Source organism: Anas platyrhynchos, chromosome Z, assembly GCF_047663525.1.
Source record: "Anas platyrhynchos isolate ZD024472 breed Pekin duck chromosome Z, IASCAAS_PekinDuck_T2T, whole genome shotgun sequence".
Classification (NCBI taxonomy): Eukaryota; Metazoa; Chordata; class Aves; order Anseriformes; family Anatidae; genus Anas; species Anas platyrhynchos.
Window position 1 is genome coordinate 85,695,494 of NC_092621.1, and position 13,365 is coordinate 85,708,858.

The following is a 13,365-nucleotide window of genomic DNA, read 5'->3' on the forward strand; positions in this document are numbered from 1 at the left end:
CCTCACCACCCTTGACGGAGTCAACAGCTCCATCCAGTTTGGAATCATTTGTGAACTTGCTCAAAAATCCTTCAAGCCCTTCATCCAGATTGTTTATGAAAACACTGAAGAGGACCGGTCCTAAAATGGAGCCCTGGGGAACCCCGCTAGTGATAGATCACCAGCCTGATGTAACCCCATTTACAAGAGCCCTCTGGGTCTCACCTGTCAGCCAATTGTTCACCCATCTTACTGTGATTTTATCTAACTGCTTTCTGGTCATTTTGTCCAGACAAGTTCTGCGAGACAGTATCGAATGCTTTAGTGAAATCCAGAGAGACTACAACAGCTGGCTTCCTTGGGTCAGATAGCTGGACTTTTCAAATAGGATGGAGAGAGGCTTGGCATCTGCATCAGCCTGTTCTCTCAGGACCTTGGGATGCACACCATGAACCCCCCAGACTTGTACCTGTTCAGTCTGATCAGGTGGTATCAATCCTTCTTTTTGCTTACTATGGGAGTGACTTTGTTCCCCCTGGGAGACGTTATAAATCAATCAGTACCAGAGTTGTTCATTAATTGATAGGACTGCTCTTCCATTTATTTTAAATCAACTTTCTGAATTGGATTCATTAACAACCTGATTTCTCATACAGACAGGTTCAGTAATATTAACAGCTATGTGGCAATTTAGAGGCAGATGCATAACAAAGCAACGTCCTGGCACTTTATACAAAAAGAAGATGGAGGTGGGTTTTTGTTGTTGTTGTTTAAACAGTACCAGAAGTATTCCATCATAACATACTGCTTCCTGTAGTACAGAGTACTCTGCGACCAGAAGTCAGCTGCAGGAGAAACAGACATCTTCCCCACACTCCCAGCCAAGCTATCACTTTCAGGTCAGATATGCTTCAATGTCCATTTTTAACACCATTTAGGACTGCATGCCTGTCTCTCGCACAGCGTTTAATTAACACGAAAGGGAAAGCAGCTACAGTTCATTTCACGTCTGCAGAAGCCGCGTCTTCTTTGCACCTCGCACGCTGTTCAGACACTGTCCAGCTTCTTCAGGATGACAGGAGCTGAAAAGAGAACACAGAAGGAGCATCACCGAGCCTGCCGCCAAGCTGCCGCGCACCTCGCCTACCCAGACGGGCTGCGCCTCCGCCACCCAGCTCCCTCCCCCCGCCGCGCCGCCGCTGCTCTGCCCGCCGAGGCCCCCGCCCGCCCGGCCCCGCCGCAGCGCGCAGCCCGCCAGCAGCAAGGCCCGGCCCGGCCCGGCCCGGCCCGGCGCGGTGCCGCGCACTCACTGATCCGCAGCAGCGCCACGTAGATGAGGAAGTTGCGCACGGAGGCGAGGACGTCGCGGCGCATCTTCCGCCGCAGCTCCTCCGGGTCCATCTTGGGCCCCAGCCCCTCGATGCGGAACATGCCGCCGGCCCCGCGCCGCTACGGCTGCCGAGCAGGGACAGGCGGCGGCGGGCAGCGGGGCGGGCTCCGAGCATGCGCACGGAGGGCGGCGGCGTTCCCGGCCCCCCGCGGCGGGGCCTCTTGGGGGCGGGGGGCTGTGGGGCTCGGTGCGTCCCTGCCGCCTGGGGAAGCTGCCCTGCCCTTGGGTGCTCCCACAGAGCCCTGACTTTGGCAGAGGATGGCCGAGGAGGAGCCTTCCCAAAGCGCCCTGCTCCGAACTGGGACTTTTCCCAGCTTGCAGCCCCTAGTCCGAAGGAATGGGCAGCCCTTCCTCGTTACCACAGCTGAAAGGCTGTCCTCCCAAGAGTTCTAGCGCAAGGCCCTAAACGAAAGTACACCAGATCTCATCATCTGCGATCTCAAGCACTTCTGTGGGGGGAAAGGAACTTGAGGAGACGCCTGCATCCTCCTTGATGAAGATGCTTTGTGAGGTGGCCCTGCACACGCTGTTCTGGGGTGTTTCTCCAGGGCTGCTCCAACATCCAGGAGATGGCTCCTCAGCCACCTGAAAGGACAGCACACCTTCCCTTTAGGCAAGGCAACAATAGCTTTCTCTGGCCCCTTGAGCACCTGCTAAGAAGATACAGAGAAGTACCAGAAACCTTCGCTGCTGCAGTCAGATCAGGATGTTCATCACTGATGCATACCAAAGAGGTTTCAGAGACCCAGGGGAAGACTTGCAGAAGCACAAAGGGGAGGCAAAGTAGATAATGGTGGAGCCTTGGTGCTACCTACTACGTTGACCCTTTCGCCCCATCAAAAGGATCAATATTGATCATACACTAATGGCAGTGTTTACCTTTGTGAAAGCAAAAAGAATTTGTCTGTCTTCATCTGGCCAATAAATTTCAGCTCTGTGATCTCTCTGTATGGGCTCCGTACAGTCAGTCAGACTGTGCAAAGATGCATTTTCTGGGTTTCGTTAAGCCAGCCTGAAAACAAATGAATGTCAGTGCTATTTCAGGTTGAAGGGACGGTTCCCATCCACTCTACTGACGCCTCCCCAGCTTCTCAGGCTTGGTTTATGGCCACGCCACCCCTCCATGTATGTTTTGAGTCTAGGACTGATGCATATACAACGGGCTTACGTGGCAATGTTTTGGTAGTGGGAGAGGCTGTGGGGTTGGCATGGATGAGCAAAGCCCAGCAGCTGCCCCATGTCAGATCAGAGCCAGCTCCAGCCAGCTCCAAAATAGACCTGCCGCTGGCCAGAGCCGAGCCAGTGAGTGATGCCGGTTGTGCCTCTGGGAGGTGTTTAAGAAGAGTTTAAAAAAAAAAAAAATGCTGCATTGTAGCAGCTGGAAGAAGGGACTGAGAAACTGAGAGAGAAGAAACCCTGCAGCCACCAAGATCAGTGTAGAAGGAAGGAAGGAGGTGCTCCAGACACCCTGCAGAGAATGAGCTGCAGCCTGTGGAGAGGAGACCACACAGGAGCTGGGGATCTGGGGGTAGTTGCTGCCCACGGGAGACCCATGTTGCAGCATTTTGCTCCTGAGGGATGGACCCCATGATACAGACCCATATTGGAGATGTTCCTGAAGAGCTCCCACTTCCTGTGGGAAGCCCACGTAGGATCAATTTGGGAAGGATGGCATCCCATGGGAGGGACCCCACATGGCGCATGGGCAGAGAGTGACCGTGAAGTATGTGACTGGTGCTCCCTGCTCCTGATCCCTGGCAGTATGGTGAGCATGACGAAGAATATGTGAAATATCCATAATATTCTAGAAAACAGGTCTTATGTGGAGTGGCTAAGGGAGCTGGCATTGTTTAGCCTGGAAAAGGGGATGCCCAGGGGAGACCTTAGTGTACTTCACAGTTACCTTAAAGGAGGCTATGGCGAGGCGGGGATCGAGCTCTTCTCCCAAGCACCAAGTGGTGAGACAAGGGGAAATGGCCTCAAGTTGTGCCAGGGAAGGTCTAGGTTGGATATTAGGAATTCCTTCACTGAAAGGCTTATGCAGCATTGGAACAGGCTGCCCAGGGAAGCGGTTGAGTCACCATCCCTGGAGGTCTTCACGAAATGTGTAGATGTAGAACTTAGTAGCACACGTCAGCATGGGTTCTGGTTCAGGGAAGCGTAACAGCACCAGGAGCACTGTCTGCCAGCAGGCTACCAGCCCAAAGGGGGTCTTAAACTGGAGCTGCTGCTGGGTGGCAAAACCTGTGGTCCCTCAGTGGGCAGGGGCACCTCCGCTGTTGTCTTCTTCCTCTGAGCAGTGACTGAGTGACTCCTGTTCTTCTATGTAAATCCCGAGTCTAGGTTATGCTTGTATCTTGCACCGGTTGATAAGATTTTGACCCAATCTGCAGGGGTCCAGGTGACTGAAAAACCTGTGTAACTAGTAATTCTACTGTAGTTCTAGAAATTCTGTGCAGCTATCAGCTATGCTAGGTGCTGGAAATTGTAGATAATAAAATATGTTGATTGTTAATCTCTTTTTATATATATATTTATAATTATAACCACAAACCTGTGGCCAGTCCTCATTCTGCCAAAGGTCCCTGAAGAACCTGCCCGTCCTCTGTAGTGTTGGGTGGGAGAGCAGCGAAATATTCTGGACTGACCACAACCTCCATTCCCCATTCCTCTGCACTGCTTGGGCAGAGAGGTAAAAGAGAGTGGGTGATGGGAAGGTGGGTTTAGGTTGCTTTTAGTTCTCACTGCTCTAGTCTATTAGTAATCGGCAATAAATTAAATGAGTCTTCCCCAAGCTGAGTCCGTTCTGCACATGACAGTAATGAGTGAGCAATCTCCCTGTCCTTATCTCAACCCACTTTTTTTTTTTTTTATATATATATCATATTTTCTCCCTCTGTTCTTCTGAGAAGGGGGAGTGAGAGAGTGGCTGTGTGGTTATTAGCTACCCACCGGTGTTAAACTACAGCATGTATCTTCTGCAGACAATACTGCCCAGGCACATGGGAAGATGCAGGTATCTAAGCCAGGCTGTGGCAGACCCTCCCAGACAGGATGGCACTGGCAGAATTGCCTCTGAGGCTTGGTCTGCCATGTCATTGTGCAAGCTGTTTTCTTTTGGGCCAGTCAATATTGGATAGCTTTCTTATTAATTGCATTTGTTTTCCATGGAAGATGACAATGGCTATTATGTAGGGATTCTGCGAGTTTCTGGCCAGTGTATCTACTCAAATGGTGCACATGTAAATCCAGACATTGTACATGGTGTGTCAGGGGCAGCTGTACAGCAACATCAGTGTCCAGTCAGTGTTCACAGCAGTCATACCATCCAGGGCTATCGTAACAGACACCCAGAGGGGGCACAGTGTTCCCTCTGTTTAGTCCCTCTCTTCATATCTGCAGCAGGTAAAACCATCCCCAGGTCACTGAAGAGACAAAGTCTGCAAGACAGGCATCTAACTATGCACAGTTAAAGCTCTGCTTCTGAGTTCACCAGACTGGAAATCTTGTCCTTTCAACTAATTCCAGCCAGAAGCTCTGCCATGGATTGCAGCTCATGTCTGCTTCTTAGGTCCAGGAGAGTCAGCAGAGCCAAGCAGGGTTCTTTTGGTGACTGTACAAGGGGGGAAGATGTTCTGGCCCAGATAACTGCATTGAATGACAGAGACCAAAATGGAAATTACATTACTCTTTTGAATGCTCTGCTGTAGTAGTGCTGTCAACTCCTAATCTGAAGGGGAAGCAGAATGGTAAGGAGCTTAATCGGAGAAAGAGACTTAAAATACTATCTTGCAGTGACCTCTGTTAGGCGTAAGGAAGGAGACTGCATAGATTCTCATGCAGGAGTACATTCAACATGGTACTCCTGGAGAAAGTGGAATCCTTAGGTGACATTAGGACCGTGGGAGAGATGTTATTTTCCTGCAGACCAAGTAACAACAAATAAAGCAGCATTCAGGCCCGCTGTCCTGTGTTATGTAAACCAAGTGGATAATATGGGGAAAAAACACACCTGGACAGATACTCGGGTAATACTTCAGTATTACCACTACTGGGTACTACTAGTGGTAATGCTTCAATCTTCCCTTGTGTGCCTCTGCCACAGTGCTGCAACTGCCTCATCAGCAAAGACATGATCTCTGGCTGTTCCCTGTCAGGGGATGATGGATCCAGCAGCTCAAGAGTGGCAAGTTTGCTGCATCTCCAGGATTTGCCAGGAGCAAATCTGAATGTGTGTTACCAGAAGGTGCATGCACACACTTAGGTACATGGCTGGCCACACACACCAACACAGACAGACCCCCTCAGCACTCCTACAAACTCAGATGGCCCAAACAACCTTATTCTGCTTCTCTTTCTGTCTCTGAAATGCCAAAAAACACCTGCACATGAAAAGGACACTCCCTCCCCCAGGAAAGCAACTAGAAGTGGAGTTCAGCTGGGAGGCAGGACAGGCTGCCCCGATCAGGCAGACGGCATGGAAGACAAGCATCCTGACCAGCAAACCATTTATATGCTGCTGGCCCTTTTTATCCCATTCTCTCTCATTTTTCCCACATTTGTTCACCACAGGCTATCACCATCCCTGCCCTTCCCCACGTTTATTCCTGCCCTGAGCATCGTGCAGTAAGCCCTCTGCAATCTTGAAATGCTCTTCTCCTGCACGCCATAGCATTTCCCATGCTCCTGGCAGGGTCTGTGGGGTGGTCAGGGTAGGGTGGGTGTCCACCCCCCACACGTGGCCAAGCTACCTTTTCCAGAAGGGACTGGGCAGGGGCCTCTGTCTTGGAGTGTATCAGTGGGGATCCTTTGACAGCCCTTGAGTCCGGGGCTCTTCTTGTTTGTGCAAAGGAGCTTTTTGGTGCCAAAGTAAGCACCTGCAAAGTACGTTTTCTTTTCTGAGAGACAATGCTTAGAGAAGTGTTATTTGACTAGTCAGGCTGGAATCTGCATTAGTCAACCCAGGTGAGGTCAGACAGTTTGAAATCACCCATCGGTTCTTGATTCAGGAATCCCAGGGATGTCCTCAACACCCCAGGTCTTCGGCCAGTCCCGTTTTCCTATTCTAGCCTGGGACTACAGCTCCAAGGGGGTACCCTGGCTCTGCTAGGACTCCAAGGGAAGGCTTTTCCTCCTGTTCTGCCCAGACATGATTGAAAATTATTTCTGATGTCTTCTGAAAGTTTAATGCACTTTATACTGAGGAGAACAAGAAAGGGAACATCACTTGTATCATTTGTGTGGGTGACTTTGAGAAGCAGTTGCTACTCTTAAGAATGACAGAGTATTATGATGTGTGTCTGCAGTTTGAGCGAGCCTGAACCTTCTGGAGAAATGTTTTCTGGTCACTTGGGAATGTTTTCTGGTCACTTTCATTAGCAGAAGCATCTCTCTTGTCACTCTCTCCCCTTTTTGCCTTTTACAACAGATATAAAATGCGTGGGTTCCTTTTTGAGCTTTCTGCCTTTGAAATACATTGTCAAAGGTGTAAGAAGGAAGTCACAAGTTTCAAGGCCAAATTGTGGGCCATCTAGTTTAACCCCCACACATCTGAACTGTTCTTGCATTCTTCAGAAGAACATCTCAGAATCAACCATTTGGACGCTTCCGCATGGTTTTGCAATGTTTCCCCAGACGGAAGGCTTTTATAGATCAGCTCTGACATGATGAATACACAGGCAAGGAAGAACACTGCTGAGAGATAAAGTGTCTCATACCTTTTTAGATAGATGTTTCCCAAACTTCTGAAACTTGGAAAACTCAGAGAGAGGAAAACTACATGTTCAGCTCTACAATGTACACAGGTAGATACCTAATGCATCTGATAGTTTGACATGGAGCTCTGATTCATCTTTTTAATGGATTCCACTTTTCATCCACATGAAAGACAACTATTGTTTAATTTTGTTTTTAATTCAGATTCTGCTTCCTGTGTAGATTGCTTTGGAAACAACATCTATCGGCACTGGTAGGTACAGATGTATGCTTGTCCATTGTCCATGAAAGGTACATGAATCAGCAGTTGATGCAAAACCTATTCCAGGGCACTATTTAATGCTATATTAGTTACAGATGGCAGGAGCAAATGTAATTTTGGCTAAGTTCAGCAATCACAAAATAGTACTGGTCATGAACAGTGACAGACAAATTCAGCTTTTACAACAGCAGAAGAGAAAAATAATGATAGTTTCAATCAGTGTTGATTTGGGAGACGAGCAGTTCCTGAGCCGGGAGCAAAAAAGAACAAAGGTAAAGGCAGAAGGACCCGCAGTGCGGAAATACTCTGGCTAATTAGGGAGTCTGAAAAAGCAAAACCAGAAAGGCACAAAACAGAAAAAATCAATACCTTTCAGTAGGCGACTCTTTTCTTGTCCAACCCTATGCTAAATAAAGGGCTGCAGAGAGTAGCAGAGGCGTTTAAATACAGAACAGGGCATTTTTACAGGGAAGGCTAGTGTCAGAGATGGAGACGAAGAGCTGACACAGTGGATGTGGGTTCCTGTACACCCATTTGTGCAGTGCTGGGCAATCACCAAGCAGCCCTACACCCACTTGCTTTGTCCACATCAGGAGAAAGAGCACAGCACACCGTGTTATGTGATAGAAGCTGCTCTGCACACTCAGAGGAGCACGGAGAGGCAATGGTGGCGGAGGAACCCAAAGAGTATCTTGTGCCACTTACTCCCAGGAGCCATCAGCCTAACAAAGGTCTGTCTCCACAAGCTCAGAGGAGCAGAGGAGCACAAAGGCAGGTGGAAACTCAAATTAGGAGCTCAGCAGAAGGGGTACCCTACCCAGGACCCTCCCAGAGCTTTCTCAGGAGAACCTCAGCCCCAGGGTCCAGGCATAAAACTCTTCAATGGGAGTCAGAGCCCAAGCACCCTTGGGACCTAGGAGGGTCCCTGCCAGGAGCATGGGAAATGCTATGGCGTGCAGGAGAAGAGCATTTCAAGATTGCAGAGGACTTATTGCACGATGCTCAGGGCAGGAACCAAACGTAGGGAAGGGCAGGGATGGTGATAGCCTGTGGTGAACAAATGTGGGAAAAATGAGAGAGAATGGGATAAAAAGGGCCAGCAGCATATAAATGGTTTGCTGGTCAGGATGCTTGTCTTCCATGCCGTCTGCCTGATCGGGGCAGCCTGTCCTGCCTCCCAGCTGAACTCCACTTCTAGTTGCTTTCCTGGGGGAGGGTCTCTGTTTGGAGTGTATGTGTGCACAGGGTCACAGGGCCCACGTGTCAGTGGTGCAGCACCTGGAGCAGCGCGGGTGTGCACGTGAGCGTGCAAGCACAAGTGGAGATCCAGCCGGGCAAGTGGGCAAGGAGGGGATGTGGCTGGGGAGCCAGGGGGTGCGGGTCTCAAGGCGTGAGACCACCGGAGGGACTGGCTGTTGAGGGGGGACCAGGGCAGCCTTGGGCAGCTGTGTGCCGGTGCCTGCGTGAAGCTCAGTGCGTGCAAGGCGGGCTGTGCCAGCAGCTGGAGCAGTGCTGCTGCTGCGAGGGGCTCCCACCTGCTGGCGCCAGCAACCAGGGCAAGCAGGACTGAGGGGCATAAAGGGAAATTTCAGATCACAGTTGCTGGTACCACTGGTGATTTGTGACCCAGGAACAACCTGGCAAGGAGGCCTGGGTGCAGAAGGGGTTACGCTGCCTGTGAGCAGGAGCTGCAATCAGAGGCAGAGGTGCTACTAAGGGAGGGAGGTCTCCCTTGCAGGTGAGGTTGGAAATGCGCAGCTTTGTCTCCTAGCACACTCAGGTTTTCTAGCTTGGAGAAAAAGCGGCTGAGGGGTGACTTTGCGCTCTGCAACTTCCAGAGGAGGGGGGAAGCGCAGAGGGAGGTGCCTGCCTCTGCTCCCTGTAGCTGATGGCGAGACGCGGTAATGGCACAGAGCTGCGCCGGGGCAGGCTGAGACCAGACGTCAGAAAACATTTCTTTCCCATGAGAGCAGTCAGACGCTGGAACAGGCTTCCTAGGGAGGTGGTTGCACGTCAGGATTCAACAGGCATTTGGACAGCGCCCTCAATAACTGCTCTAACTTTTGGCTAGCCCTGAAAGAGGTCAGGCATCTGGACTCAATGATCTTTGAAGGTCCCATCCAAGTGAAGTGTTCTACTTCTAACACACATATCTGCATGCATGTGTGCGTACGTATATATATCTATCCATACATCGTTTTCTCAGTAATGGACCTTCATGCCAAGCATCCAGCGAGAACAGGATGAGACCGTTGGTGCTGTTTGTGTTTCTGCGGGTGCTTCATGCATCTCTTTTCATCTCGCTGAGGTATGTTGTGTAAATGTGTTTTGTGTCTGCCTTTGGGGAACGCATTCCCAGTCTCGCTGCTGCTTTTACCCGGGGCAAAGAGTTGCAGCGCATTCACCTCTGTAAGGATTCCGGACTTGTCTTCCTCAAGACATTGCAGAGACTGAGCAAGCCCGAGACTTGCCCGGAGACGCGGCGCACAGTCAGAAAGAGCCTCTCCGAAACAGCGGAGGTTGCGCGGAGGAGACCTGCGGGGGGCGAGAGAGCGGGACAGCCGCCCCCGAAGGGGCAGGCAGCGGGACCGAGCAGGGCGCAGCGGCGGCGAGGAAGAGGGACGGGAGGGGGCGGCGCGGAGCCGAGGGCCGCCGGGACCCCCGCTGCGCCCTCCTGCGCGGGGCGGGCCGGGGGCGGTGCCCCCTGCCCCCACCGCCCCCAGCACCCCCGCCCCGGCTCCGCCTTTCCGGGCAGAGGCCGCGCCTGTCCCGCTGTCGCCGGCGGCTCTGCGCTCGCCTCCGCGCAGCAGGTAACGAGCTCCGCTCCCAGCGGCGCCGCCCGAGCCGCGGCTGCAAGGCAGGGGCGCGGGGGGGGGGCGAGGGCAGCGCGGCGCTGCCGCGGCTTCTCCCGGGCTTCTCCCGGTGTCCTCCCGACGTGCTCGGTTGGCTTCGGTGCTGCCCGGCCCAAAGCTGCCGGCTGAGGCGCGAGAGCCACGGCGGGGGCTTTGCTGGCAGTGGTCAGCCCAGGACAAAGCGGGAGAGGTTGCCCCGCTTTGCGTCGGGTCCAGCAGAAAAGCAGCGGCTCTGGGGTGTGGTCTCGCGTCCTGCTCTTCTCTCTTAGCCAAAAAATGCGTGCCTACCTGCATGGCAGCTCTTTGTGTTCCGTCAGTCTGAATGAAATGCTAACGACCTTGAACGTTGCGTGGCTGTCTGCGTGTGACTTGTTTGGTTGTTCCTGGCCTGATCTCGCTCTCGCACCAAATGCTGTGGGCTGATTTTCCTTTGCGTGGGAAGAAGCTCTAGATGCTCCCCTCTTCTCAAAGAAGGCTTCCAGCTGTAGAATTCAGTGCGTGATACCGGCTTTTTAACCGCAATGGGAAAATATGACGGGAGCAATTTTACCTGAGGTTGAGGGAGCTGAAGTCAAAGCGGCTTCAACATGTGAGTGGTGGGTAAACTGGTTTCCAGAGGGGTTCTTCATGACCAAGGGCACTGGTGTTGCTGTGCAGAGGCAGGGTCTGTGTGGGTCTGATGACATGCAGAAATCAGAACTCTGCAGGGGACAGTAGGTAGGATCAGACACCCTGTGCGTGTTTGTCTGGTAGGTGCTATGGATTTTGGTCGGATTTGCTCCACTTGTATGTGCTTACGGTGGCTATCTAAGCACTGAAACGCACCTGCCACATTCCACCTGAGAAACCTGTTCTGGATGTAGGTGTTGATCTCTGCCTTCTGTGTTTTTGATAACGCTCTGTGTGCTTTGTGGCTCTTTTGTTGAAGGTGATTGTAACTAAAGCAATGGGCAACTATCTGAGGTTTCTCCTTCGTGGCAGATTTGGGTTCCAGACTTCCCTGTTTGTGAGATATATATCGGACCAATGGTCTAAAGGGGCTGTAAGACCAGAAATACCAGGAAGTGTGTTAGCTACAAGGGTCTCCTCCTGGAGGAGCAGTCCTACCGATGCAGAAGAATCTGCAGAACTGGAGATGAAGTGTAGTGATGTGAGATACGAAGCCCTCAGTGAACCATTTTCTCCACTTTTCCTTTGTTGCAGTTCCCACTCCCATATTGGGTGATCTGTAACAAGGCAAATCATGAAATGTTGAGAAGGCTGTCATACAACCTGATAAAAATCAAAGCTGGGAAAAAAAATCTAGAAGCCTGCAAAGCGGAACTTTTCTCTCTGTGTACATTTTACCTGACATCAACTAGAGAGGCACTTCACTTGTGGTCCAGTTCTCTGTTCCTGAATTGCCTGTGATGAGTAAGCTCAGGGACTGAATTGGGTGGGAAGACTGGAGGTGGGGGGGGGGGAGAGGCACTGGGACGATCTGCAAGGACTCGGCATAACTGAAAACGAGGTGCTGGCCCCATTGTGCAAAAGGGGATGGTAGAGATGGCAGTGTGGAGATGGGTTCTCAGATTGACTATTGGGGTAGGAGTGCTCTGGAAGAAAAGGAGGCTTGAAAGAAGCCAGTGAAAACTTCCAGGGAATAGCAAGTGAAATTCTTTTCCACCAGAGCCTCTCAGCTGCATTCTGTGCCAATTATGGCTGCTGTGGGGAAGAGCAGCTGGGCAGCAGAACCGCAAGCATTCAGTTGCAGCTGGGCTTGCAGTGAAGTGTGGAGCTTGCCATAGAGACTCCTTTGCTTCCGTAATGTAGCCTTTGGTAGCAGGCATATGGCACATGCTTCCAAGCGTCGTGCTATCTAATGTATCTAACCATCCCTAGGTGACTTCACCCATCTAAGTTTTAGTAAATTACTCTCTAAGCAAACTGCCAGCAAAGAGGGCGGTGTGTTTAGTGCTGCTTAGCCATCTGGGCTGTAATGCTTCCAAAGAGCTTGATACTGTTAAAACTGAAGAGGATTCCTAGGCTGCTTGTGAAATGAACGGCTCTGTATGCAGCACGACATTCCCACGTCAGTGTTCTTTAAGTGCGTGTGGTTTTCCTTTCTTTAATCTTCCTTTCATATCATTTACTGAAAGGTTATGCAGAAGTTGTTTCCCAACATGTAGTCCTCAAGCTTGATAAAACCCCAAGCACAAGTGACGACCACCTCCAGACGTGGAAGAACCTGTTACATTGCCTGCCCTGAGCTTGTGCATGATCAGGTTAGTTTTCTTCTGCATGAGCGACCACAGGAAGATCCTGGGAATACTGCAGAGTGCTGAATTTCAGAGGCATGTTTCTCGGTTCAAGGTCTGCACCAGAACATGGAGACCAGTGCCAGTACGTGGAGTTCTGCACAGGATTGCTTTGTGTGTGTGTGAATTTCCCTCCATGCTGTGCAAACTTCAGGTGCTGCATTTGGAAGAGTGTTGCCAGCAGCTTAGGAGAGGTGATCCTCCCCAGCTGCTTGGCCCTGCTGAGGCCACACGTGGAGTATTGTGCCCAGTTCTGGGCTCCTCAGTACCAGAGGGACATAGAAGTACCGGAGTGGGTTCGGATGAGGGCTGCTAAGATGATTAGAGGACGGGAGCACCTGTCACACAAGGACAGGCTGAGAGAACTGGGCCTGTTTAGCCTGGAAAAGGGGATACCAAGGGGAGACGTCATCAATATCTCTATAAATATCTGAGGGGAGGGTGTTGAGAGGATGGAGTCAGTTTCTTTTCAGATGTGCCTGGCAACAGGACGAGAGGCAATGGGCATAAACTGCAACAGAGGAAGTTCCAGCTGAATATGAGAAAAATTTCTTTACCGTGAGGGTGACGGAGCACTGGAACAGGTTGCCCAGAGGGGTTGTGGAGTCTCCTTCTCTGGAGATACTCAAAACCCATCTAGATGCCATCCTGTGCAATGTGCTATAGGTGAGCCTACTGGGCAGGAGGGTTGGACTGGATGACCTCCAACATCCTTTCCAACCTGAGCAATTCCGTGGTTGTGTGAAATTAAAGGGGAACAGTTCCTTATATGCTGGTAGTTCTTGTCCAGAGAAATATAACTGAAGGGATCAAAGTCTTCACACACTTCCACACCAGTCTAGTTCTAGAAGTGAAAGGTATACAGGAAGA

General features: G+C 51.2%; 2 protein-coding genes across 7 annotated transcripts in view; one reads left to right on the top strand and one right to left on the bottom strand.

The window, feature by feature from the left end:
* Positions 1-547: 547 nt before the first annotated feature.
* LOC119715215 (mitochondrial import receptor subunit TOM5 homolog) lies at positions 548-1,479 on the bottom strand. Its single transcript, XM_072030705.1, has 2 exons — positions 1,290-1,479; positions 548-1,061 (listed from the first exon to the last, which is right to left on the bottom strand). The coding sequence occupies exons 1-2, from the start codon at positions 1,408-1,410 to the stop codon at positions 1,027-1,029; spliced, it is 156 nt and encodes a 51-aa protein (XP_071886806.1). The 5' UTR covers positions 1,411-1,479; the 3' UTR covers positions 548-1,026.
* A 98-nt stretch (positions 1,480-1,577) lies between these two features.
* Positions 1,578-13,365, top strand: part of LOC113841751 (adenylate cyclase type 10) — a 64,952-nt gene continuing 53,164 nt past the window's right edge. For 3 of the 6 annotated variants that reach the window (XM_072030692.1, XM_072030688.1, XM_072030700.1), the window contains exon 1: positions 10,039-10,156. The gene's annotated coding sequence lies outside the window, so the exon portion shown is untranslated. Of the gene's footprint in view, positions 3,135-10,038; positions 10,157-12,336; positions 12,463-13,365 lie in introns of those variants that run through there. The other 3 variants (XM_072030689.1, XM_072030691.1, XM_072030690.1) reach the window with 3 other exon arrangements.